General features: G+C 43.3%; 1 protein-coding gene across 1 annotated transcript in view; it reads left to right on the top strand.

The window, feature by feature from the left end:
* The window catches only part of LOC142585662 (cholesterol 7-desaturase nvd-like), a 55,132-nt gene extending 30,621 nt beyond the window's left edge, over positions 1-24,511 (top strand). The window contains exons 5-6 of the mRNA XM_075696637.1: positions 7,540-7,869; positions 23,152-24,511. Coding sequence (XP_075552752.1) covers positions 7,540-7,869; positions 23,152-23,316 — 495 coding nt within the window. The 3' untranslated portion in view covers positions 23,317-24,511. The remainder of the gene's footprint in view (positions 1-7,539; positions 7,870-23,151) is intronic.
* Positions 24,512-25,446: the final 935 nt, after the last annotated feature.

The raw sequence follows: 25,446 nt of genomic DNA, 5'->3' as shown, positions 1-25,446 counted from the left end.
CCCCTCCTCCAGCGTCGTACATTCATCAGACAAATGGAAGATATACTTTACTAGTATTGCCAGTGTCATTGGAAATGTTCGTTCAAACACGCATGAGAGAATGGCCGGATCTATGTCATTTTAAATTGGTAATGGACATGCATAGCAACATTTGCTCTCGGCCGTGCTTGAAGATTCATCTTTCGGAATTAGCATCAGGACAAAGATGTATTGGGCCCTTCTGTCATTGTTCTGATGGTGTTTATGGTATAGCCTTATGACTAGGGAGCTATTGAAGCTTCATACAGAATCAGGAACAAAATTTATTAACGAAAGCTTAGTGATGCTACAAGATTTTGTATGCAGAAGAAGGTCCCATTGTCAAAGGCTATTTGGGCCCTCCTGTACGAAACAATATTCATCAATAACAATGAAAAGCAATAGCAGAGCCCTTATTTATTTCATGTACTGTCAATTTCTCATGGAATTATAACAGCAAGGGCAAGTAAAATTGTAGGAGATACGAGCAACAAAGCTAATGTAAATACAGTATATATTTACAAGAGTATTATTGCACAAGTTTTTGCTAGGCCAAGACAAAAAAATTAATTACACCATCCCAGATTCAAGATATTGGTACAACCTACAGTTACCAAGAAGAATCTGGCGTAAAAACGAAACAAACCAATTCAAGAAAACGAGTAAAGACACGTGATAAAAATACGTGAACACAATAAACAGAATGCGGTAATGTATATAACGCATTATAAAAAAACTCAGTGTCGGTGCAAAAGCAGTGATAGATGAAAACATGTACTTTTCAAATACTAGAACATCGACAAGAAAAAAAAGGTGTAATCTTGCGTAACTAATAAAGTATGCAATATTATATGGAAAGAGGGTGTTTACAAGGTGTACAACTAAAGATATTGGTAATAGAGAAGCAAACAAAGAAAATGATGGCTCAGAAAAACTAAGTCAAGCACGGTATGTTGGAAGTAGTTCCTTGAACCCTTGTTGGCTTTGTTACCATTTTGCTGAGATTCAGTAAAAGCATGAGATCGAGAACATATCGGCACTGAGTGAGTGGTGTTGAAGTCTTGGCCAGTTTACATAAGGCAGAACAAAATCTTCTAGAAGTACTACTCTGGCATCCAGGATGTTATTTTGCGCAGCCTTTCCATCTCATCAACATCACATGAGGGACTTCATGCCGAAAACTGATAGCTTACAAAAATTCCTTTCACGCCGATGACATCAAGTCACACAATATCAAGAATTTCAGTTTTAATCACTAAGGCGACGCCAAGTGTTAGTCGGTCCTACCTCACGATTACGTAGTTTGGCGGTGTGGTTTCAGCATCCACGATAACGATTGTTGGCCATGTTGTCTAGATTAAAGTAACAAAATCTGTTTCGTTATCAAGAAGTAACACTTCAAGGAAGCCAATTTTCTTTAGTATGTTACGCGCTTTAATATTGCAGAAGGTTATCTCTTATGAAGTGCGTTGTACCGAGGGTGTCTTGCTGGTGTTCCTGCTTCCTGATTTTGTGAGATCGAAGTAGCAGACTGTGGTCGTATCAGGCCCGCGTCATTTGTTTCATCATCCCATCGGGAAAGGTCACCATTGATACGCTGTTTTTCATTAACCTACGATTAATTTCTAGCTTTCACGTAGTCCCAGTTTGTTTTTCTGGAGTTTCTCACGCGCCACGAAAAATCTTCGCATATTGAAAAACTGCTCCCCTTTGGCCTATAACAGTTTCTTAGAATTTTGGATTGATTACGGCAGTCTAATAGCTCTAAAATGATCGGTCTAATTTTTTAGTTGTATTTTGAAATAAAGCAGTTCATAGAACTAAAGAAAACAGAACAACGCGTATATAAAAAGACGTCCGGCACTGCAATCGTTAAGCCACCCAGCAAACGATTAATGCAAAGGTGAACGTTCGGCAGATATGTGCCTGGTTGGGGACAACGGAATTAAAGAGAAGGGAAATATAAGCGCTACTACTCCTCCTGCCATCTTACCCCTGAAGAAGGATCTGGTTAGGCTCCGAAAAGTGTGGTTTTAATGTAAATTTTGGTTATACTTCTCCCTTCTCGTTAACTAAATAATTGATGCTGCTCAGAAGTCTACAAAATTTGTAGTTCTGGTGTTGTTAATCTTCAAGTATCGGCTTTGTTACCTGATGTTTTTAATCTTTTATTACGAACAAATAAAAAAAATCGTCTGTGACAAAGAGCACCATCTGTCCTGTTTAGGTGGATTACCTGAAGAGGCGGACATTAATCGCACAAGTCACGATGTCTAGAGATAGCCTAAACGAACTCACTAATAACTTTTTAATTGCTCACTTTAGCCCACAAGAGGCAACTTCTAAATGGAAGCTGAATCATAGGGAAGTCCCCCATTTTCGTTTTACATAAATTCACAGATTAGCACCGCTTTCGAGATATCCGTGCTCAAAACCTGCAAAAAAAAGGCATTGGCGTTCTAGTTATGATCGTCTAGAACTGCTGGAGAGAGGCTTTTGGGGAAATTAACAGGATTGGTGGGGGCGCAACGGCAGGATCAACAAGAAAGTATTTACGTTTTTTTTTTGCTGAGTTCATCTGTCACATAGCCACATGCTGAACATGTTTAAATTTACATCAGACATTCAGCTACAATAACGCAAAAGCTTTTTCTTCGAGGATGCTCTGGAAGCATTGTATAAAAAAACTGAAAGAGGCAGAAAGGGTCCCATTACACCCTTGCCATTCGTAGCAGTGAGACATCAAGCTGGAGGAGATGGGACCATTTCATATAGCCCTAAAGTGTGTCTACTTGACCTTATACGCGGAAAGGTCGACACCGAACACAAGGTCTTCAGTCTTATGGTTCTGCTTGCCACTTGTCACTCTGGCAACTTTGGAACGATGTCTTTTACAATACACATAAGTCCGACGGGCAGTAAAAGTAATTGCCAATATTCCTCCTCTTCTTTTCATGTCCTTCACAAATGTATCTATGCCGTCAGTGCTCTTGACTTTGTCCTTCAATAACGACTGATCTTTCGTGGATGTTCATACAAGCATATTCTTACAAAAATTATGTTTTAACCTAGACCGGGGACCCTTAAACGCCGATTGCTGCGAGACCCTGCGGCTCTTTGTCAGGGAGGGTTAGGTTACACTGCGGCTTCGTTTCTTCCTACGTCAAGAGAAAAGACTTATCATTGGCTGTATTAGCTCTGCTGTGAACGTCTACGTTCCTTTGCCACGCCTTTTTTTTTTGCCATGATTGCTGGTCCAGTTCTGCCATGATTCCTGGGCCAGTTCGTTTATCCCGTATTACATGTTCTTACATGTCGTAATTTTGGTTTAAAATTTATTTAGGAGAGTGTTATAAATACACGAGTAAGTAACTAACCATAGAGAGGTAATTCACAATTAAGAAAACAACTAAAGCATGTAGCACAGTAAGGGAGGGCTGCGGCAGGCATCCTACTCCTCCCTCGATACTGCTGTCCCATTCCTCCCAAGGACACAAGACAGGGCGAAATCGCTTTTCATGTGGAACGGTCGTTCATTTAGCTTTATATTAAAGTGGCAGAGAACATTCCAGAATTGCAAGTTTTGAAGATTTTTCTTCATTGACTCGTTGCCTTGCTGCAATAAAAATGCGATTACATTGTGCAATCGAAAAGGCAATTTTCGATTCACCCGCACTCCTTGACGAAGCGACGACAAATTACCGCAGAAACGATACGTACGGCGGCGCTATTGGGGACGGGTTCCCCCAACTACATAGCTCAAATGGTGTTTGAATTATTTGACCTATTCCAACACTCCAACCATCCCCCTATTCCCGTCCTTCTCTCCTACACGCTTGCAATGTACAATGTGTGTAAAGAAACGTGCACAAACATTGTTTATTCGAGGGTTTAATTCAAGTTGAAGCCGACTGTACGTTGCTAGCCGGCACATAAATAAATCTTCGGTAACACTTGTTTTTCTTTAATGTTTAGGAATGATTAGGCACCTCATTGTTGAAGGAAGAAAAAAAAAGAACTACCATCGATGTATACGTACGAGGTTAACGAAGAAAATTTTAAAGTGTCGCATTGGGCCATAACTGGACACTGACGCGTACGCCCACGTGCATGCTCCTTGATGTTAGCCGCTGGAAACACGCGGCCATGTACGGAGATTTCGGAGTTCTGTAGCGTAGGTAACGTCTTCCTTGTTCTAGCGATAGTTTCACACACTTGGCGTCGGTTTTGGCCGCATGAAGCGAATGTTCGTCCTGGAGGCGAGGCGTAACAACTCCATACTCTTCCGGGCTGACGTCACAGCTGTTCTGCGTGCTTTCCCGCGCCTCAGCTGTGTGAGAGCCTACCCTACGTATAGCCATCGAGACACCGACTCAACACTAGGAGAAGGAGGCAAAGGAGCTAAATCCACATGCTACACCCGAGCGGCTGTAATGCGATACCATTACCAAGGTCGCTCCAATCAAGCCTTTTATTACTCTGCCTTCAAAAGGGACCCCCGATACAGACCTCATTAAAACCTTGGTTAGGACACATATTGTGCACTCTGGTCAGGCTCGAACCACCAAGTGACCATTTTTAATTCACAGGTTTCTCAGACAGAGTGCCCTGCGGCACTTTGTCTGACGCGGTTAAAACCATTTTGGCCTCTTACATCTGGCGCTGGCAAGATGGCACCAAGCAGTGCTCACTAACACTCGACAGTCGCGGACCGTCGGGTCATGCTTTTAACATGTTTATTGCGCTGTCCTTACAGTATGTTTATCTCGCTGTCTTTACAACTGCTCTTTAGCACATGTAAAAAAGCAGCGAAATGAACTTTTAAACGCATGACTCGACGGACTGTGTGGCTGTCGCGCAGTAGTGAGAACGCACTGTTTGCTGTGATGTTGCCTTTGTCAGATGTAGCGGCGAAAATGGTTTTGCCTACTTCATAAAGTCTGCCGAAGCGGAAAAACATGAAAAATTTGTACTCACTTGGTATTGCACCAGACCCGAGTACTCTAGCGTGGCATTAGGGTTTTCTAACGCACCGCCAAGAACGGGCAAATTGCAGTCATTACTCTACGTGGGATATTAACCACTGTATGGAAACTGTTGTGGTTACTGCTGCGTGATGTTTCATGGTTTCGGCGTTTCCGAAGACAAATGCGTGTGCACCTGAATTCTATACACAATATTTTATCTATAATGTATCGCACGCCTACAGCCACTTCTGATCGTCTGTTTCGTTTAAAAAGCGAGCCCACGGCTGCGCTGACACTGATAGCCCTCGAAGTGAGCTGCAGCATTTACATTCTCCCCCACGTTAGCGCACATGCCCACTTACAGAATTCGCTACCTTAAGCACGCACAGAAGCAACAAATTATATGTGTGTAGGAACACCGCCCAGTATTATTTTACACGTACGCAGAAGCCCGACGTCTCATGCGACGCCCGTATACACACGCTACCAATTTCCAAGTTTGTATTAGTGATCTGCATAGTGGTGTAATTAAACCTGTCCCCCGAAGAAACCTCATGTAGGAAGCTCTTGTGAGTGACAAAGCAAACGGTACGACAAGCGTCATTCGCGCTTGTTCGCGAATACAAATTGAAGACATCTTGAAGAGAGGGGTCAGCGGAACGAACTGTTCGGTGACGAGTTGTGCTTCGCTGCTTCGGTTTAGTTAACGTTTCTGTTCATTAGTGGATCGAAGTTAAGACTTCGACATGTTCGTAATTGCCACATATGCGAAGAACAGTAGCAACACGGTGCCATTTGCACTCAAGCTGATTGGTAGCGGAGGGTAATTGTATAATTATTCAATTTGCGACAAGCACACGTTGTCGCAGTACCGGATGAACCGGATGGAATGCGTTTTTTCTTTCTACAAAATTGCGCATCTACGCCATTGCAGAAGATGCGGCAATTGTTGCAGCAGTGATGAGCATGCAGATCTGCCCTCACTCAGGCGCGCTTCGCCGCAACACACACAACAGGAACGTTGACGCGAGGGAAGTGCGTATTTACCTTTTCCGCGTGCTTATTCCCGGTTTATCTTAGCGTGAAACATGCCGAAACCAACGAGATATGTTAGACGTACTTCCATATAAGTACTGACGGATCCGTCTAACGTACCTGTAAAAAAGTTGAATGGTTACGTCTGACGCACCTTTAGCCATAACCTTAGACATGTGCATATGAAGCACTCTGGGAAGACGCGACCGAATGAATGTCCATGACTACGGAACGGAAGAAGCAATACTTTTGTTTTGTATTGGGCTTAATTGTATAATTACCCAGTATTAAATAACCAACTTCGTAAGTATTAATTTTAGGCGAGGACTTCGAATACGAAAGTTGGAGAACGTTCCAGGCAGCATCTAATTCAGCAGCTTTGAACTTCCAACTTGTTGCGTAATGATTTGTTGTGTTTCTTAAACAAAGCCCACGAAGTATTAAAAAAAAAGAGCACGCGAAATACACGCTTGCTCGCCGCGATTACAAGTGCTCTCAAACGTGCCACGTATGAACGAACAGCCCATCGAGTCTGCAAGTCCGCAGCAGGTTAAAAAGTGACAGGGCAGCAACGGAGACGTTGGCTGCGCGGCTTATACAAGTGATGTTCTTCTGCTTTGTCAGTGACGAGCTGACCAAGCATTACACAAGGTTATATGCGCTCTTCGCCGAGTCCGAGTTCCAGTGCTAAAGAATGGTATTGTCTAATTTAGTATAATGTCAGTGATCGTCAAGATAAAACCAACAATGAATCGATACTTCGTTTCTGATTAGTCTGGAAAATCACAAATTTAATTTGTATGATCAGTGATGTCTAGCTGCCTACGCCAACACCTAGAATCATTTATGAAGGTCAGCGTTTACGGTCGCAACGAATCAAGATACGTTGCCATAGTAAAATCTGCGCCAACCGAATACAGCATAATCCGCCCGATCTCGCGCACTCTTCTTGTCTATTTTAAAGCCTTTAGCATGCTAATTCTAGGAGCTCCATCTCTTATCTGTTCCGTCAAGTCACTGTTTCCTTTCGCGCTTTTGGGGTTTCGCTTTTTGTTTTTTTGCTACTTTGTTGCTCTTTTTTGCTGTACTTGCGTGTGGCCCAATAAGGATATATATTCGAAGATAGCGCGAAGACGCAATCATTAGCATTTGAAATGGTAGCGCATGCGATACTTAAAACCTCCCTGATAATGTTCCTACGCCGCGTACGGCAGTTGCAAGCTCTGTCGAAACTTTTCTCGTTTCGCAATTTTCGGGGCGCCCCACAGCCACGCGTTAATGAAGGTACTCGTTTGGCAATTTTATGGCGCAAAAGCGACGCGGCCAAGGCTATGGCGCGCCGATAAACTCGGGGTGCCGGTTTATGATTACGGTTCCCTTTTCTAACATGGAGCTCTGAACAACGGCGGCACACAATAACTGCGAAACACCTGGAGGCTGTGGCAATAGGTGGTTTGGCTGGATGGCCGCGAACATCGTTATACATCCGGAACGGTGACGTATACGATCCGCATCGCACATTGTGTGGGCGGCCCTGTATAGAACGCGTATCGTTGTTTTCGTGCAGGCTACCTGGACTCCGCACGAGCACACGGCTTCCGTGGACGTGGCAGCATGCGTGTCGGTGTTCGGCACCTGCCCCGACTTCCTCAAGCACCGCGTCCAGGTGCTTCAAGTGGGGCCCGCTCTGGTGCTGGTTCGCATGCGCAGCCGCCACGGCGACTGCCTCATCATCCAGTCGCTGACACCACTGGCGCCTTTCCGAGTGCGCCTTGTCCACCGGTTCTATCCTGAGCCCCAGCTGCCTTGGATCATCCGGCGCCTGAACGTCCTCGGCTTCAGGCATATGGTGTGTTTCCGTCCCTGTAGCCGTGTTATACGACACCAGTTCCACACATTACGCAGTCGGGATGAGTCGAGATCTGACAAAGAAATGCATGACACAAATCGCCGGAAACCATTGAAAATGGCACCCGCATGATACCTCCCCCTCCCCCCCCCTTTTTTTTTGTATGCGGCGGCACACTCCTCTTCATGATCTCGCATTTTGCGTTCGTACATCTGCATAAGATACCACGTACCTGTTCATTTACTTTCGTTTTCGCGAACGAATTTTTGAATATCGCAATTCTTCCTTTCCAAGAAAAAAACTTGAAGAGGCAGATATTAACAAATCCCACTGTTTGGCTTACTAACGAGCAAAGGTTCTTTCATTAATATTTTAATTACTGCATTTGACTCCATTTTATAATTGTTGAATTGAATCCGGATGATAACGGAGTCATGCGTTATTACAGAAAATTCCGAGACTTGTGTACCATTAAGGACACCTGTTTCAATATCAGCGAAATAAATTCACTGACATTACAATTTTTGCCTGCATAACGCGATGGAGGCTTTTATAGAACTGTTAACTGGAAGATCAACGTAATATGTGGCACTTCTTGTGGATGAATATATTGCAACTAGCGCTCGTCTTCGGATTTCTGCTAAGTGAAAAAGGGCGTGTTGTTACCCGGTTTCATTTCCTAAATTTCAACATGTGCCCTAATGATGCCATTGCAGCGTCCGTGTCGGTGCTGGCCGTCTGCCCAGCTTCCTCAAGCACCATTATTAGTGAGACTTTAGTAGTTAGCTAACCGCCCAATTGAATTTGCTGTTTCAAAGAATGTTCACGTCTTCCCGTCAGCCACCTGAAGATGTCGAATGGCGCTATCTGCCAAAGGCGGTTTTAAATGTCTGTCTGAAGTAACAGAGAAACCTCCCATATACAGGGTGTTTCACTTGAACTTGAACCAAGGGTTTAAAAAAAGTGGGTAGCCGCATCTGAATGAAACCAAAAGCACATGGTTTGACGTCAAGTGGCGCTTCCTAGAGTATTTTTTATACTCCGCTTAATTCGTTAACTAACTAAGCTGTATTCGGCAAAATATTTAATATTCACTTTAGGATCAAGTGCGTTTCATTGCGCTGTAGAGGGGGTTCAGAAACGACCGAACCAATTTTTTGTAGCAACGTACATGCTACGCGGCGATCTTTTTCGGCCTTTAAAGTAGGCCCGCGAAATATGAAATGAAAACACGTGGCTGCCCTCATGCGTTATCGTATTGTAGCACTCGCAACCGTGCTTAGCGCAAAAGAACCGTGCGCGCGGATCGTGGCGAAGTGAGCGGCCGTGGCTCTAGGCATCGGCCTCGCAGTGCGTCAGCATCTTTGGCGGCGGCACACGGAAAGGAAGCGCCGTCGTTCCTGGTAAGCGATAGGCTCGACGCACGGTTGAGAGCGATGTGGTTTGCCGTCGCTTGGAGACACTCAGATTATTGTTTTATTCAATCTGCCTAATTGGATACTCTTAAGTAATTAATGAAATGTTTAAATATTATACTAAATCAGAACTGTCAATGACAAAATTGAAGAGCAAGATGAAAAACTCACGACACAGCTTTCTGTTGCTTGATACATGCTACATAAAAGTGTTTTACCGAAAGTGCAAGAAGCCCGCCTCGAGCGGCCAGTCGCGCGACGATTTTTCTTGCATTTGCGGGCTTCTTTCACGCTCGGAAAAACACTCGAAAGAATCCTGTATAGCGTGTCCAGTTGGAATGAATTTCCAGAATGGAGCCAGTTTGACGATATGCGCCATCAAAGTCGTCATCAAACGAGGATCAAACGAGGGTCTCGAATCCGACAACATTGATGCCTTCAGGTAGCATGCGCGGGACCAGTTGCCTTCACCGAGAAAGACCACGTACTCGTGACACCTACGGCACAAAAGATGTTTACGTCCGCCGCCAAGGTTTGTCAGTGGTGGCACTGGCTAAACCTCCCAAGGTTAGTTCTAAAGGAACGGGTAAATACCGAAGAAAACGGGTGAGCAAACCGCGCCGCGGTAGATGAAGTGGTCAGAGCATCGCACGCGTAATGAGAAAACGCGGGATTGTTCTCCACCTGCGTCAAGTTGTTTTTTCATCCACTTTCATTACCATTATTTATCATTTTTTCAATTCAGTTATTAAGTACAAGTAATTTCCCCTGTGTTTTTCTTGGTGTCTTTGTTTGTTGGGGCTTCTCATGATATGATTAATAAAAATCGGGCCCCTCGGTTAGCCCCCTTTCTTCTCGTTCTTACATAACGAGGGTCTCAAATCCGGCAACATTGATGCCTTCAGGTAACATGTGCGGGTTTATTGACCAGTTGCCTTCACCCAGAAAGATCACGTACTCGTGACGCCTGCAGCAGAAGGGATGTTCCACATCTGCCGCCAAGGTTTGTGAGTGCCCTTACGAAAATGTTTAATGTGTTGTTTTAGTAAGCCTTGAATTTGTTCTATACAACTCTATTGCGTTTATTTTTATCGCCTATAGAATTTTCCTATAGAATTCCAAAAGTCATTTGGCTACCGCATTCTTATAGGAACTATAAAGACACATTTCTATAGAATCGCTGAATGGACTTGCTTTTAGGATCCTAAAGACAAATTTCTAGAGAACTTTTCTATCGAGTTGCTTTAGAGATGCTACAGACAAATTTCTATACAACATTTCTATCGAGTTGCTTTAGAGATGCTAAAGACAAATTTCTATAGAATGTTTCTATGGAGTTGCTTTGAAGATGCTAAAGACAAATTTTTATACAACATTTCTATCGAGTTGCTTTAGAGATGCTAAAGGCAAATTTTTACAGAATATTTATATGCAGTTGCTTTCGAGTCCCTACAGGCAAATGCCTATAGAAGCTAGGCCGACGTGTGTAAAGTGCTTGCAATTTACCAAGGTTCTAGAGAACTATACTGTGGCCAATAAGGACTACAGTAAATGCAGTGGCAAAAAAAATGGTACTACTACCACAAAGTATTCAGTTTGAAATGTTTATTGCACTTCAGACTAGATACATGCTTCATTTATGTTACATACACGCTTCAGACCAGAACTTGCAACACACAAACTGTAGCTGCCAACATGCTTCTCGGTGCAAGCTGGTGGTGTTAACGCCCGAAACATGAGGTAAAGAAATCAGTGGCAGCCTTGATTACAGTGGACACCTGGCAAGCATAACATGCTTGACTAGGTCAAGAAACCTTACCACTGAAACTGCAAAAGGACCGCCTGTTCCAGCAGTGTACAATAAATGGTTGGGTACTAAAGCCTGAAAATAAACTGATATGAATGTGCATTGCAATGTTGTGTCAGGCAGACGAAACCACACATCATTTTAGTCTATGTTTAAGTGCAAAAATAACATTGGCAGTCCCTGCAAAAATGTGGCAAATATGGTCTTCATAGATAAGTACACCATATACCGAAACCATACAACATTTCAGTCTGTGTATATGTGTAAAATTAACACTGGCAGTCCCTGCAAAACTGTGTGCGAATGGTGGTCTTCATAGAGAAGTACACCATATATCGTACAAAGTTTAAAAGCTTGAATTTCGTTGTAAGGAAACAACCAGGAGATCAGAGCCAATATTCTAAAATTAGGGTGAGAAACGCAAACTAAACCGATACACGCAATCCCTAAAAAAAAGATTAAGCTCGGGTGTTCCTATGTAATCCACATGAAAAATAAATCGTTTTTCTCGCCAGCTATGGGACCAAATTCGATGAGGTTTGATACATTAAAACATTTTTAAATCATAGTTTTTTCATTAACGCCATCAATTCTCATTAAAAATTGCTGAATATAGCAAAACTTGAAGGAAAGAAACTTATTCAGTTTGCAACTGTACATAACAAATAAAAAGAGCTAGCACAATTCCGTTAATTCTGTAAATTTTCCTACACAAATACATCGAAAATAAAGAAACGCTTTTGAGGCAACCACCGGACAAATTTTAATTAGGTCTGTGGCATTTGAGAAAGTTAGATTCCACTCGTTGTAGGAAGAACAATTTCATTTAGAGCCTAAAGGTAAAACTTTATGAAAATTGGCAGATTTAAGAAAAATAACACCACTAACCTTAATAGTATACGTCTCTGTGCCAAAAACAGATATGGCAGTTCTGCGGACTCCATCTGCTATGTCTAAAGCCAACAAATTCGATATATGAATTTACAGCTTACATGAAATTGTTGCAATATTTGAGAGTTTTGAGCATCTACTCACAAATTAGTGATCGTATATTAGAGCAGCATAGGATATCTCAAATTTGCCAGATTAAATTATGGTATTAGGTCCAATAGAAATGTGATCTCGTTTTTCACTTATGAGTAAGGTTTGTTAACCTTACAGCTTTGTTTCTTCATATTTGCAGTTTTCATGAATTCGTATCAAAAGCCGACTAGTCGCCTGAAAACGTTTAATTATGGTACTGTGCTACGTGAATTATGCTTTCTCGAATAACATGTTTACTTTGATGCAACGATATTTCTTTGTTTTACCTGATTCCTTGTTGGAAACTCCAACTTGTAAAGCATTCATGAGATATAAATAAATAAATAATAAATGAATAAGTAAACAAATAAATATTGCGGTTTGTCTTAGCATTCCACAACCACCATGACCTCTGTGGAGCTTTGGCTACTGCTTACATGTTGCAAGTTCATTCTTACATGATCACCTGCTATTTCACTTCCCGGGAAAGGAGCGAAGAAAGGCTGATTTTTAGCCTCATTTGGTCCGTCTAGTAATCGGCGACGGTGGAGCCCTGCGAAATACAATTGAAATTAATATTCAAAAGATGTAATGAACGTTCAGCTATAATGTATCAGCAGGCGCAAGCATGCCACAAATATGTATATAGTTGTAGCACTATGCTAAGCTTCATTTCAGTATTTCAGAAAAAAATTATAAAGAAAGTGGCAGAACGCCCCACATCAATGACCACTCTGCCAAAAAGGGGCAGTTCTTTTGAGAATCACTTTTCTGAATATTTTCAATTTCCCAAGATTCTGTGACATTAGCACTGAGCCAATGTGCCTGACACTAGAATATCATTACGCATGACAAAAAATGTATCTCCAAACGACAACAGCCCAGCCACAAATTAATCTCATCTTGGAATGACAACACATTCCCATTTATTGCATAAGCAAGTAGTAACACACATGAGCTAAGAGTCCTGTACAGACGTCACACTATGCATAGCAAACAAATTTTTTGAAAAGAAGGGAATGACCTGCTGGCTGCTATTGTTGAGCGGTAGAGAAAATTAATATTCCATCCATTGTTAGCCATAGTTGGTATGTACTATGCTTAATATGCCAGTAATAAATTTCTCACGGGGAGCTTTAGATTGAGCAATCATGCTAATGCATGTATCCATTGCATGGGAACCAATAATGTTTTATCGTTGTTCTCGCAAATTGTGTTGAAAAACTGCCAATTTGTGGTATTTGGAACACAGTCGCAGTGTCACTGTCAGATACAATGGGCACAGTATATTTGTGCTTTTTGAGTTATCAAAACAATCCGTTTCTAATCTAGTACGGGTATGTACACTGATGTGTATCCTGAGCGCAATGATGAGAATTCCCAATTGTAATTGAAAAGTTAATTACGTTTTAATTAAAAAGGGTCCTTCTTGCATCAAGGCATGTGAAAAACAGAAAACAAAAATTATACTCAGGAATTACGTAAACTTGAAAATTGATTGCGTAATTGCTCTATAAGACAAGCAGAAGATTTGGCAAAAAATAAGGTGCCTGAAACTGGCAGCAACAAACAAATTTCTTACTACTGGAGGTTGCGGAGAATTCAGTAAACAGATTGTGACCCACTGTTTTTATGTGGTATTTCTGAGCGATCTTGTTGGTCAATTGGTTGCCGTAGGTGAACAAAACAGATCAACAGTCTAAGTCCGGCGCGCAGCCCCAGTCCCATCGGTGCATGCTCAAGTGAGACGAGCATACTGGTCCCTCGAGTTAATTATGGTGCTCCCCTAGGCACATGTTGAGGCGCCGGCCAGTGTGCTGCATGTACATTTGACCAAACATACACATAATCACAGGAATAGACTACACTACCCCTGACAGACAGAAGCTAAATTTGGTGGTATCTTTAAAAAAATTTAATTATGGTGTTCCAAAACCACGATCTGATTATGAGGCACGCCGTAGTGGGGGATTCCGGAAATATGGGCCACCTGGGGTTCTTTACGTGCACCTAAACCTAAGTACATGGGTGTTTTCGCATTTCGCCCCCATCAAAATGCGGCCGCCGTGGCGGGATTCGATCCCGCGACTTCGTGCTTAGCAACCCAACACCATAGCCACAAAGCAACCACGGCGGGTCTAGTGGTATTTTTAAGCAAGCCTTTTTTGTCAGGATGCCTATATATCCAGTGAAAAATAAAGTATGCAGAATATGCATGGCAGTGCGCAAGTGAATTGATAGGATAGGATACACTTTATTGCTCTAATTTACAGAGTCATTCAGCGGTCACACCGAGTACTTTTAGCTTCTTCTTGTCGATGGTGACTCCCGTCTTGCAGGGTTGGCGCCCCTATTCCAGGGCACCACTGAGCGTGGCTGCTCGTCGGGCATGTTGTACCAGCCCCCGTTCGAGGCATGGGTTGCCGCTGGAGAGCACTCTCCCACTGTTCCGCATTCGGATTTTCTATATTGTGGAATGTTTTCTTTTTGCTGCATTCCCACGTGATATGATAAAGGGTGGGTTTTGCGCCACACCATGGGCATATGTCCGTGTATTGGTTTGGGAACATTTTGCTTAGTATGTGTAGATTTGGGAAGGTTCGTGTTTGCAGCTTCCGCCAGCAAACTGCCTCTTGTTGATTAAGCATGTTATGGGGCGGGGAGTATTTGACCTTCGTTCCTCTATGATAATTTAGTATTTCGGAGTACGTCGGGATCACCGTCATGAAGTCCTCGGGGTCTCCATTTAGGTCCGCTCGCTTAGTATGCTCGCGAGCGGTCCTATCGGCCCTCTGGTCGCCCTGAATTTCAGTGTGTCCTAGTATCCAGAAAATGTTATGTCTAACTCGTCTTTCGTGTTGGCCAGCGCGGAGGAAGATTTGGAGCTCCTTTTGGCCAATTCTGCCATTGATGTAGTTACGGCATGCTTCCTTAGAATCCGTTAATATTGTAAGGGATTTGTTTGCGCGGCAACCCTCCGCGGCCGCTAGAGCGACAGCCATTTCTTCTCCCTCAGTTACTGTACAGTCCCGTGCCGACGCTCAAGTGATCTCCTTATAGTCCGAGCCATTTACTGTGGCCTCGACTGTGTGCTCTGTTGTTCCTCGTTTCCGAGGATACACCGCGGCGTCTGTATATACCGTGTTCGCCTTGGTTGCTAGGTATTTCTCTACATATTTTGCCCTAGTATTCGGCCCAGCTGCGTGTATGTTTGGGTCCATGTTTCTAAATCTAAGTACTAATCTAATCTACATCTAAACCTAAATCTAAGTACATGGGCGTTTTCGCATTTCGCCCCCATCAAAATGCGGCCGCCGTTGCCGGGATTCAATCCCGCGACCTCGTGCTTAGCAATCCAACACCACAGCGACTAAGCAACCACGGTGGGTTTGGTGGTATCTTTAAGCAAGCCTTCCTCGTCAGGATGCCTCTATATCCAGTGAAAAATAAAGTATGCAGAATATGCTTGGCAGTGCGCAAGAGAATTGAGAAAGGCAAGCAGGCAAGGGAGGCTTGCTCGTTGAAAGATACCACAATATTTTTCCAGCGTGAGTCATAAGGAGTGTACGGTATCCCTTTTACACGTGGTCAAACATACATAAGGCAAACTGGCCAGTGCCTTATCATGTGCTTAAATATTAATAAAGGGAAAATGAGACATCCACCAGTTCGTAGCAATTGCTACAAAGGAAACCCATACGCGTCTTCCTCGAAAGATACGCCTCGCAGTTGAAGAAAAATTCGTCCTGGTCCGGAACGAATTTCCGAAATGTCCGGTCCGCTTTCCGCACGACTATTACGTGATGTGCCTTAGAGATCACCATGTTTCATTCAAGAGACCAGTATGGCTGTCCAACTTGGCCGTACATTTCCACAACATGGCTTCATGTTAGATTACAATCGTTCATCTGTTTTCATCCACCGTAAAAAATTTACGAGTGAAATCAGTGAGGCATACCACATAAATAGCAAGACATGTTAGTGAGCCCCCACTTTTAATGCAACAACAAAAAAGGCATCCTGTGTAGATGACAAGGAATCGAAATCAGTCTGTGCCTATTTACTACTGAAGTAAATGCAGCATAGAGAATACCGACCTTCATATTAATTTTCAAGAAATTCAAGCTCATGAAATGCGTGTTTGCCAGTGGTTGTTGTTATGGGAACAAGACAGAAATAAAAAGAACTGAACATCTCAATGATAAACAATGGTGTGCACACTACGTGCTTAGACCTGAGACATATTTAGCTCACTACACTTCGAATTCTTACATGCACAGAAAACTGCACGGTCTGCTTTTCTGGGGGCTCCTCGATCTTGTGGTTTGTGTTGTGGGTCACGATCTCCCCACTACAAAATAAGTTCTTTGTTAGCTTATAGCAGTGGCACAATAATGCTGTCATATCATGAACACATGCAAGCAGCCCCTAAAGAGTCACGAAAACAATGTTTGCACTAATGTGGCAAGATAGGAAACGGTTGAAATGATCGAATGTCATGATATTAGAGACCTCTTCATCAAAGTAAAATTTTGGACACGCCGCAACAGTGCACTACAATGTAATCTTGTGTTTTCTTTCATTACTTTCTCCTGTCATGTTTAGTTAAGTCAAAGTTATGTCAACGCATCTTGTCTTGAAAATAAAGATCTATTAGCAGCAAGCTGTGATTAGCTTACATTTTTTCCCTAGAACTGTTCGTTAACCGAAAACCTCGTAAGCAGAGATTGTGCACAACGTCGACGAATTTATAAGTGAGGAAACGTCATTGAAGAAAGAATCGGTCAAGAGGTAGATGGGTGGTTACTACGCAACTTTATCAGACAAGCGGGAGCTCAAGCACAGATGCACAAGGTGAACACGATTTCTTAAACCCTTCTCAGCGGAAGGAAACGCTTATCAGGATTAGCAATTCCGCATTGTGGCAACAGAGTTGCGGAACAAAATTCTGACGACCAGCGCGCCGCAAGCATTAGCGTAGGTTTCACCGTTGTCGTAGGTGTTCCATTTCTTACGTTCGCAAGGCACTCTATGCACACACGTGAAGCACCCACCACACGCATGAACGCACATGTAGTTGGCGAGTACGATTGCTTACCGTTTTAACAGTACGGCGAGGTCGAAAGGCGCTCTCTAAGTTTCCAGTGCTGCGTCGACGATGTTACTCGCAGCGTACATATCGTTGCGTAATGGACGTGCTGAGGCACGCTAATAATAAGCGTTATTTCTTTGCGACGTCCACCAAGCTTTCCACGACAACCAGCATAGACAAAGGGAACGCACTCCACGGCATTAAAAAATCGTTGGTCTAAATTTAGCTGGCGCGCCACGCATACGGCGAGTTTACAGCGAGACGCAAACCAAAGTCTGGCACTTTCGTGCACGCTAACTACGTCCTATTTCATTACAGCAAACATAAATACACACGATCAAACAAACGCATCGAAGCAGCTCGCACAACCGATTGAGGACGGAGCAATAACAACAAGCCTTATTTACCGGTCGCGTGGATGGATGTTATGAGCGTCCCCTTTGGAGCGGGGCGGTGGGTAGCGCCACCAAGTTCTCGCTACTATACTGCCTATTGTCCTACCTAGGTTAAACAAGAAAAAAAGAAAAAAAAAAACACTACGAACTCCCACAAACAAATTTTTTAATCCCCTACTGCAAGCTTTGCTTTGGTACGTCTCCATTTTTAGTCGTTTCCCTACTTTTCTTCCCCCAATCCTCCAATCGCCTCTTACTAATCCCTATTGTGGACATGATTACTTTTCCACCTCTCTCGCTGAACCCAAGGGCTTCAATGAGGCCAGTGGTGCCTAAATCAACCGCTGACCAGACGTCTTCACATTCTAATAAAACGTGTTCCATAGTCTCCCTAGCTTTACCGTAGCAAGCATATGCTTCTTCTTCCTTCTTATATCTCGCTTTATAGGTGCGTGTTCTAAGGCATCCCGATCTCGCTTCGAAAAGTAATGAGCTTCCCTTTGAGTTATCATAAATGGTTTCTTTCCTGATTTCGTTTTTTCCTCTTAAGTAGTTACTCATGGCACGTTTCTTTTCCATTGCTGCCTCCCATGAGATTATTTCAGCCTCTCTGACTTTCCGCTTGACTTTCTTTGTTGCTGTGTTGCCCACCCTACAGGCCGCATACTTGCTGGTAAGCTTCCTAGTTCTTTTCCTACACTGTGAATCAATGTTTTTTGCTGTACAGATACATCAACACTCTCCCAGTCCATTTACTTTCAACCATATTCCTCAGTCGTTCTTCATACTCAATTTTACTGCGAGCTTCCCTCACTTCAAAGCTAGTCCAGCCCATATCACTCTGCACAGCTTCATTTGTAGTCTTCCCGTGAGCGTCCAATGCGAGGCGTCCCACTGACCTTTGGTTTCCGTCGAGTCCTGATTGTACCCCTAATTTAAAGCAAACAACCACATTTCCAAAAGTAAGTCCTCGAAACATTACACCTTTCCACATACCTTGGAGCACCTCGTACCTATTGTATCCCCATAGCGCTTTGTGCTTCATTATGGCTGCCATTTCTCTTCCCCTTCACTGTTATTGTTTTTTCCTGTGTTTCCAAATATCTATTGCCTTCGTTTATCCATATACCAAGGTATTTATATTCTGTTACCCGAGGTATTTCCTGGCCCGGTATTGCCACTGTCTGTTCACTGTTTTCATTGAATACCATAACACCTGATTTTCTAACATTAAATTTCAAACCTGACATGTTGCCTTCCTGTCCACAGATGTTAGCCAGACGTTGCAAATCACTTTGCTTGTTAGCTAGCAACACAATGTCATCCGCATAAAATAAACCTGGAGCTGTTGCTCTACTACTGTACCCGCCTGTTTGTATGAGAGATTAAAGCCGATATTACTTCCTTCTAGCGCCCTCTCCATCCTCACCATGTGCATCGTAAACAGCAGTGGAGATAAAGGGCATCCCTGCCTCAGTCCCTTGTTGATATGAACTTTCTCCTGGCTCCTCATCCCTTCCCATTCAACGCAAACGGTATTTTCTAGGTAAATCTCTCTCAAAAGCTGTAGACAATCGTTACCTAAGCCTCCGATCCCCTTCCAGAATATTCCACAAAATGTTGCGGTCAGCGTTGTCGTAGGCTCCTGTAATGTCTAAAAAGGCTGCATACAACGGTCTGCTTTCTGCTTTTGATGTTTTAATACAATGAGTAAGAACAAATAAGTTGTCATCCAAACGCCTACCTATTCTGAAACCATGCTGAAGTTCTCCCAAAATGCCATTATTCTCTGCCCATGCTTGTAACTTTAATTTGATTACCTGCATTGCTAGCCTGTATATTACCGATGTAATGGACCGGCGCCGACAGCGTCGTCTGTACACTTGTACGGCTGTTGTGGCCTCTGTGATGCCTGCAATAATAGACGCTACAGCAGGTTTTGTGCCATTTTGGGCCCAACTAGATGGATATGTTGCGAGACAATAGAAGCATTGATATGTTTATATTGTACGCTATATATTAGCTCAGAAATAAATTACATGACGCATTCTTGCTTTCGAATCGCTTATGCCGCACGCAGTCAGCAAAAGCATGGTCTTCAATATCTGAACAAGCTAGCCTGAGCAAGCTATCGCTGGGGTGTGATTTGAACAATTTCAACTTCGGTCACTGGCCTTAAAGCCATAACTGACGTTATACGCAGCCGTTACTTGCACTACCTGCGGCGTCGCTTCGTTTCTCTTTGAAGTAACTTCCTACTCTCGTTTATATGTAACCCAGAAATTGTTGACACGACCTCGGAGGCACACGTGTGCAGTGTATGATGTTTCCGTGCGCCTTGTAACTGTGTCCGTCGCATAGCAACAAATATATGATGTCAGTTAATTTTGCTCGTGAGGCGCAGGTTACGCTTATGTGGTCCGTATCTTGCTTTCGTGGCGGTGTGTTTATCGCGCGTGGATCGCGCTCATGTCGTCCATGGCTTCTGTGTGCATTGTGCGCCCCACCCAGATTCCTCGAACAAAAAAACTGCACATTTCTGCAGCGAGCATTTGTCACATTTAAGTGGTGCGTTCCAGAAATGTGCGGTGGCGTTCAATGTGTTTCCGCCCAAAGTGCTGCAGTCACTGCGTTTCAGCAAATAGAAGTGACGTGACTGCTTACGCGCAGTTTTGCTTAGTGTTTCTTGGTCATCTTTGTAATTTACCTGCATATGCGATAGAAACCACAATGCGCGCTTTCATGACATTATTTTGGTTTTTCTAATTTCGATTAGTGACTTGTCTGCTTTCGTCAATGAGTGTCTTTTTTAAAGGCGCTCTTGCTTGAAAGTAAAAACCTGTGAAATGGGGTTTAAGTAATCAGACTTCTTATTTCGAGAAGTACGTGAATGGTAATTTCACAAGAACTTAGTGATACAGCTCTGTACATAGAATTAAAAAGCAATATATCTGAACGTGCTACAGTGCGTAAATCTTATTATGATGTGTCAATATATCAGTACGCTCTCAGCGCAGTGCGGCTCGCACCCCGTTAAGGGCAAATGCAATTGTCCAATTCGCTCTGAAGTAATGTACATCACTTCTTCATATCATTTGTTCCATGTACAAAATTTTCCATGGGTGCACTGTTGCCTTTCCGAGTTAGAAAGATAACTTGAGTTATTAGTTAACAGTATTGAACACCTTCTATTGAATGTTTGTAGAGTGCAAATATAGAGCCATTTATTAGACAGGCCGCATTTAAGCTTCTTTATATGTCCTATAAACGTTCCTCTATATAAGTCAGTACATAGGATGTCATATGATGGCACATTTTTAGAATGGGAATGGAGAGCTAGTCTATAGACAGGCCGCATTAGAAGTACTAAAAACGTTCTATAAACATTTTTCCATAGAGTGTTGCACATACGATGACAATAAACCCTCTATAGACCGCTTATAGAGTGTGAATGGTGAGTCATTCTATAGGCAAGCCACATTAGAAGTGTTAAAAACGTTCAATAGACATTATTTTATAGAATTTAGTACATATGATATCAATACACCCTCTATAGAACGTCTATAGAGGGCGAATGGAGGGTCATTCTATAGACAGGTTGCGTTAGAAGTTTTAAGTATATTCTATAAAATTTACATTCTATAAAAATTGCTTTATAGAATTTAGTACATATGACGTCAATACACCCTCTATTCCACATCTATTGTCTGTGAAATGACTTGTTTCTATAGACAGGTTTCTTTATACTTCCTATAGAGATTCTGTGCAGAAGACTCTACAGATCGCGAGTTCCTACAGAGCACCTTTTGACTCAATAGGAATTTATTAGGAGTTCTAAAGGAACTCTAAACCCATTTTCATAAGCGTGGTGGCGCTGGCTAACACTCTTAAGGTTAGTTCTAGTAGAACACATCAATACCCAAGAAAGTGGATGGGGAAACCGTGCCGTGGTAGCTCAGTTGGTTAGAGCATCGCACGCGTAATGCGAAGACGTGCGATCGTTCCCTACGTACGGCAAGTTGTATTCTCATCCACTTTCATTGCCCTTATTTATCATTTCTTTAATTCAATTAGTAAGTACAAATAATTTCCCCTATGTTTTCCTTGGTGTCTTTGTTTGTTGGCTTCTCATGATATGGAGCGCCCATGTATTTCGTACGACACTTTGTGATGTAAATTCTCGAAACTGGTGTCACCCTGCAGGTCCAGTTCAAGCGGATACATCTTGCAAATTCACCGGCTACAATGCGTAAATTTCAATACGTGACCTGAACTAACTAATGAAGAAGTGAGTTAATTATTGTAATAAGTTGAATGTATGTTTCGATTTCTCCTTGTAACGTCCGCCTCTTCCGGTAATATAGGTCAAGAATAATAATATCTGCCAGAGGCGACATTTAAATATCCAGGAAAGCTTAAAAATGCTCACCCCGTATGTGAATGAATGGTGGGCAAAGCAAAGAAGCCTCATACCGAAGGCAACGTTTCAACAAAGGAACTTCTCTTCGCTACGGTGCATGTACAGCACTTTTTGTTGTTTGTTCTAGAACATCAGAATATCACAAAACTTGATCTTGTGGGCTTTCCCTTTCTTTAAAGGGAGCTGCGTGCTCGTACAAGTTCTGCACGAATATGCTCTGCTGAAGTAAGCATACGAGAATGATTTTACCTTTATTCATCCAGAAAAGTTGTATAAAAGCCTACGTCCCCAATTTCCCTGTCTTCGTTGGCCGCAATAGGTGGAATATATACTCGTATGTACACACATGTTAATAGAGCGCTTCAGCTGTACCAGAATAACTTCAATAGTATTTAAGCTGACAAAGAAAAGAGTGGCCGAAGATATAAGTAGGGAAAGATATTGCTTATACTGGGCAAAAGTGGATATGTGTATGGAAGCAAGAGTTTGGGCGACCGTAACAATACGCCGTAGCTCGTGCCGCACGCGCTAATGTGTACCATGAGTGTTCCTTTCCAAACTCGTCAGAATGTTGCGACGCGCGATTTGTTGACAGCGGTTGACATCAAAGAAAGATAAGGTCTTCTTGGGAGTATTAGTTTACCATCTGGTTTGCTATTAAAACTGTACTGCATTGGGGATCGGGCCACATCTTTAGAATGCATACATCTCCGGGATTAGCCCATATTTTCCGTTCAGTAAAGCCGCACTCCCGATTCCAGTTTTAGGCAGGCAAAGTTTAAACGAGCTCATCCATGCTTCATTTCGGCCTTTTTGGGCTAGTTACACATTATTACTGCTCAGGACATAGGTCTACGATAACTTGGTGCGTCTCGTTTGTTCAGAGTTTCATTTTGACGCCTTTTATTGTTGTCCTATGTGCACTAGAACGCCTCGCATCGTTTAATTTGGTGTAACGAAAGCGGCCAGATACCCACATTCCACGAATCCCAAATCAGTCTGAAGTCTCCCGAGAACACCTTGTCCTCAATAAAAAAAGCGTGACGCTGTCGCTGTGCAACGCACCTTTTCCGCGCGCACAAAACAGTAAGAAAGACATTCCTGCGACTGTTCTCTACCGCTTTTTTCAGGTGGAGAGGGATATAGCCGTTTGGAATCACAAGACCTACCTCAAGCAGCCTGCCCTGGTCAAGGAAGACCGAATGATTGTGTCCTTTCGCAAATGGTTCTCGCAGTTCTACAGCGAAAGCAGCCCCAAGTGGCGCGAGGTTATGGAAATGAGTCTGGACTGGTGAACCCAATGGATTCAGTGCCGGCAAGAAAAGAAAAAAAGATAACTGTGTCGACGCCACATTGCACGTGTTTTTACAGCAGCTGTCTTCTTGTAGCTGCAAGCCATGTCACTCGAAACGCGTAAACGACACCCTTCAGCAGTGGCATAGCTAGAATTTTTTTTTATTTTATTTTCTTTGGGAGGGGGCGCACCTGACCGGAGATGTTGGGTGGAGTAGGAGGGGAGATGGGGAGTCCGCATGGTGACAAAGAAATTTCGAGGTTGGTGGGCACGGGAACGTGTTCTGTACCCAGTGTGCCACCGCCTGGCTACGTCACTGCCCGTTCAGTGACATAATGTTTTGGGTGTTGTTTCCGTCCCTGGACGCCGCACTTTTGGACATTCAACTTTGGCCATTAGCCTGCAGCCAGTGCAAGACGATGGTGCCACATTGCAGCTCTGGATGATGACGATGTGTGGTGTTTTGTGGGGCAAAGGCCAAGTATGGCCAAAGAACACCCCTGCAACTCTGGAATCGATTTACTTACGTGAATCTGATGCCGCCTTCACTTTTCACAAGGAGGCAGCTTCCTTATCTGGTGGTTTTACAGGCCACTCGGAAATACAAATCTTATGTCATTGCTCAATTTGTCTCGGTCGCTTTCAGCCCTTTCTTCAGAAGCCGTTTTACTTGTAGGAAGCTTAATATGCCTGACGTTGCTTGGCTTGAGATAAGTGTACCTGAGAACAATCACTCAGAGATTTATACAATTTTTTTTAGCAGAGTCGCGCTTACGACCTCTATCAGTTCGTTAATTTTCGTACGTATCTTGGCTTTACAAGCAGAAATGTTCTGGATTTAGTGTTTAGTGATCGTTAGGAGCCTAATTGAATCAGTCATCTCGACACCCGGTATCAGTGACCACAACATAGTGGCAGCTACCGTGATATGCAAAAAATTGAGCTCAGTATATCGCACCCAAGAAATGTATACCTGCATGACAAGGGCAACTTTGATGCCATAAACGGCAATCTAGATGCGCGTCTGGGTTCGTTTATAAAACACAGCCGTGAGTTGAAGATCAAAAATATTGTGGTTACTGTTTAAATAGAAGTTAATGTCCGTAATGAAGAAGTTTATTCCAACAAAAATTCTGATATTGAGTTCCCACAGTTATGGGGTTTTACGTTCCCACAGTATAAAAATTATGGGGTTTTACGTGCGAGAACCACGATGTGATTATTAGACACGCCGTAGTGAGGGGGGGGAGGGGGGCTCAGAAATAATTTGGACCACCTGCGGTTCTTTAACGTGCACCTAAATCTAAGTACATGGGCATTTTTGGCCCCATTAAAATGCAGCCGTCGTGGCCGGGATTCGATCCCGCGACATCGTGCTTAGCAGCCGAACACTACAACCACCGGTGAGAGAAAACCTTAGATAAGTAGCAACCTGCGTGCCTCCATCAAAAGGAAGACTAGGGTCTATAAAGCATTATATTCAAAAGAAAACTTCGGATTTATTTGGAAAGCTGAAACTCCTAGGTCTTGAACCTACACAGCAACTAAAACAGGCAAAGGATGAATATTTGTCTTCATTGGCCGATAAAATGATATCAAACCCCAAAGAAGTATGGTGATCTGCCGTGGTTGCTTAGTAGCTTTGGCGTTGCGCTGCTAAGCACCAGGTCGCGGGATCAAATCCCGGCCACGGTGGCCGCTTTTCGATGGGGACGGGAGGAAGGAGGAAAGAGAAAAGTAGAAGGCAGGGACGTTAACCAGAATAACGTCCGGTTGGCTACCCTACACCGGGGGAATGGGAAAGGGGAAAACAAAGATCACAGGGAGAGAGAGGAGGGAAGGAAAGAAGGAAATTGCGGCGAGTTCGCTGACGCGTGTGGTCTTAAAGAAATTGCATTAATAGTCACAGATGGTCGCACAAACCCGTCGTCCTTAAGAAACACAAAAGCGCCTTCACCGCTTTATGGGCCGACGGGCGTTGGGGGAGGTGTTCCAGCAGCACCTGCACAGAAAGCGGCCGATTGTGCAGTTTCTGGAAAGCTTTGGCAAGTTCTTGTCTCTCTGGGGCATATCTTGGACAGTGGCACAGCAGGTGGTCGATGTTTTCTTCGATGCCACAGACCTCGCATGC

Source organism: Dermacentor variabilis, chromosome 1 (genome assembly GCF_050947875.1).
Source record: "Dermacentor variabilis isolate Ectoservices chromosome 1, ASM5094787v1, whole genome shotgun sequence".
In the NCBI taxonomy this organism is placed as follows: domain Eukaryota; kingdom Metazoa; phylum Arthropoda; class Arachnida; order Ixodida; family Ixodidae; genus Dermacentor; species Dermacentor variabilis.
This window is presented reverse-complemented; position numbering and strand designations above follow the sequence as displayed.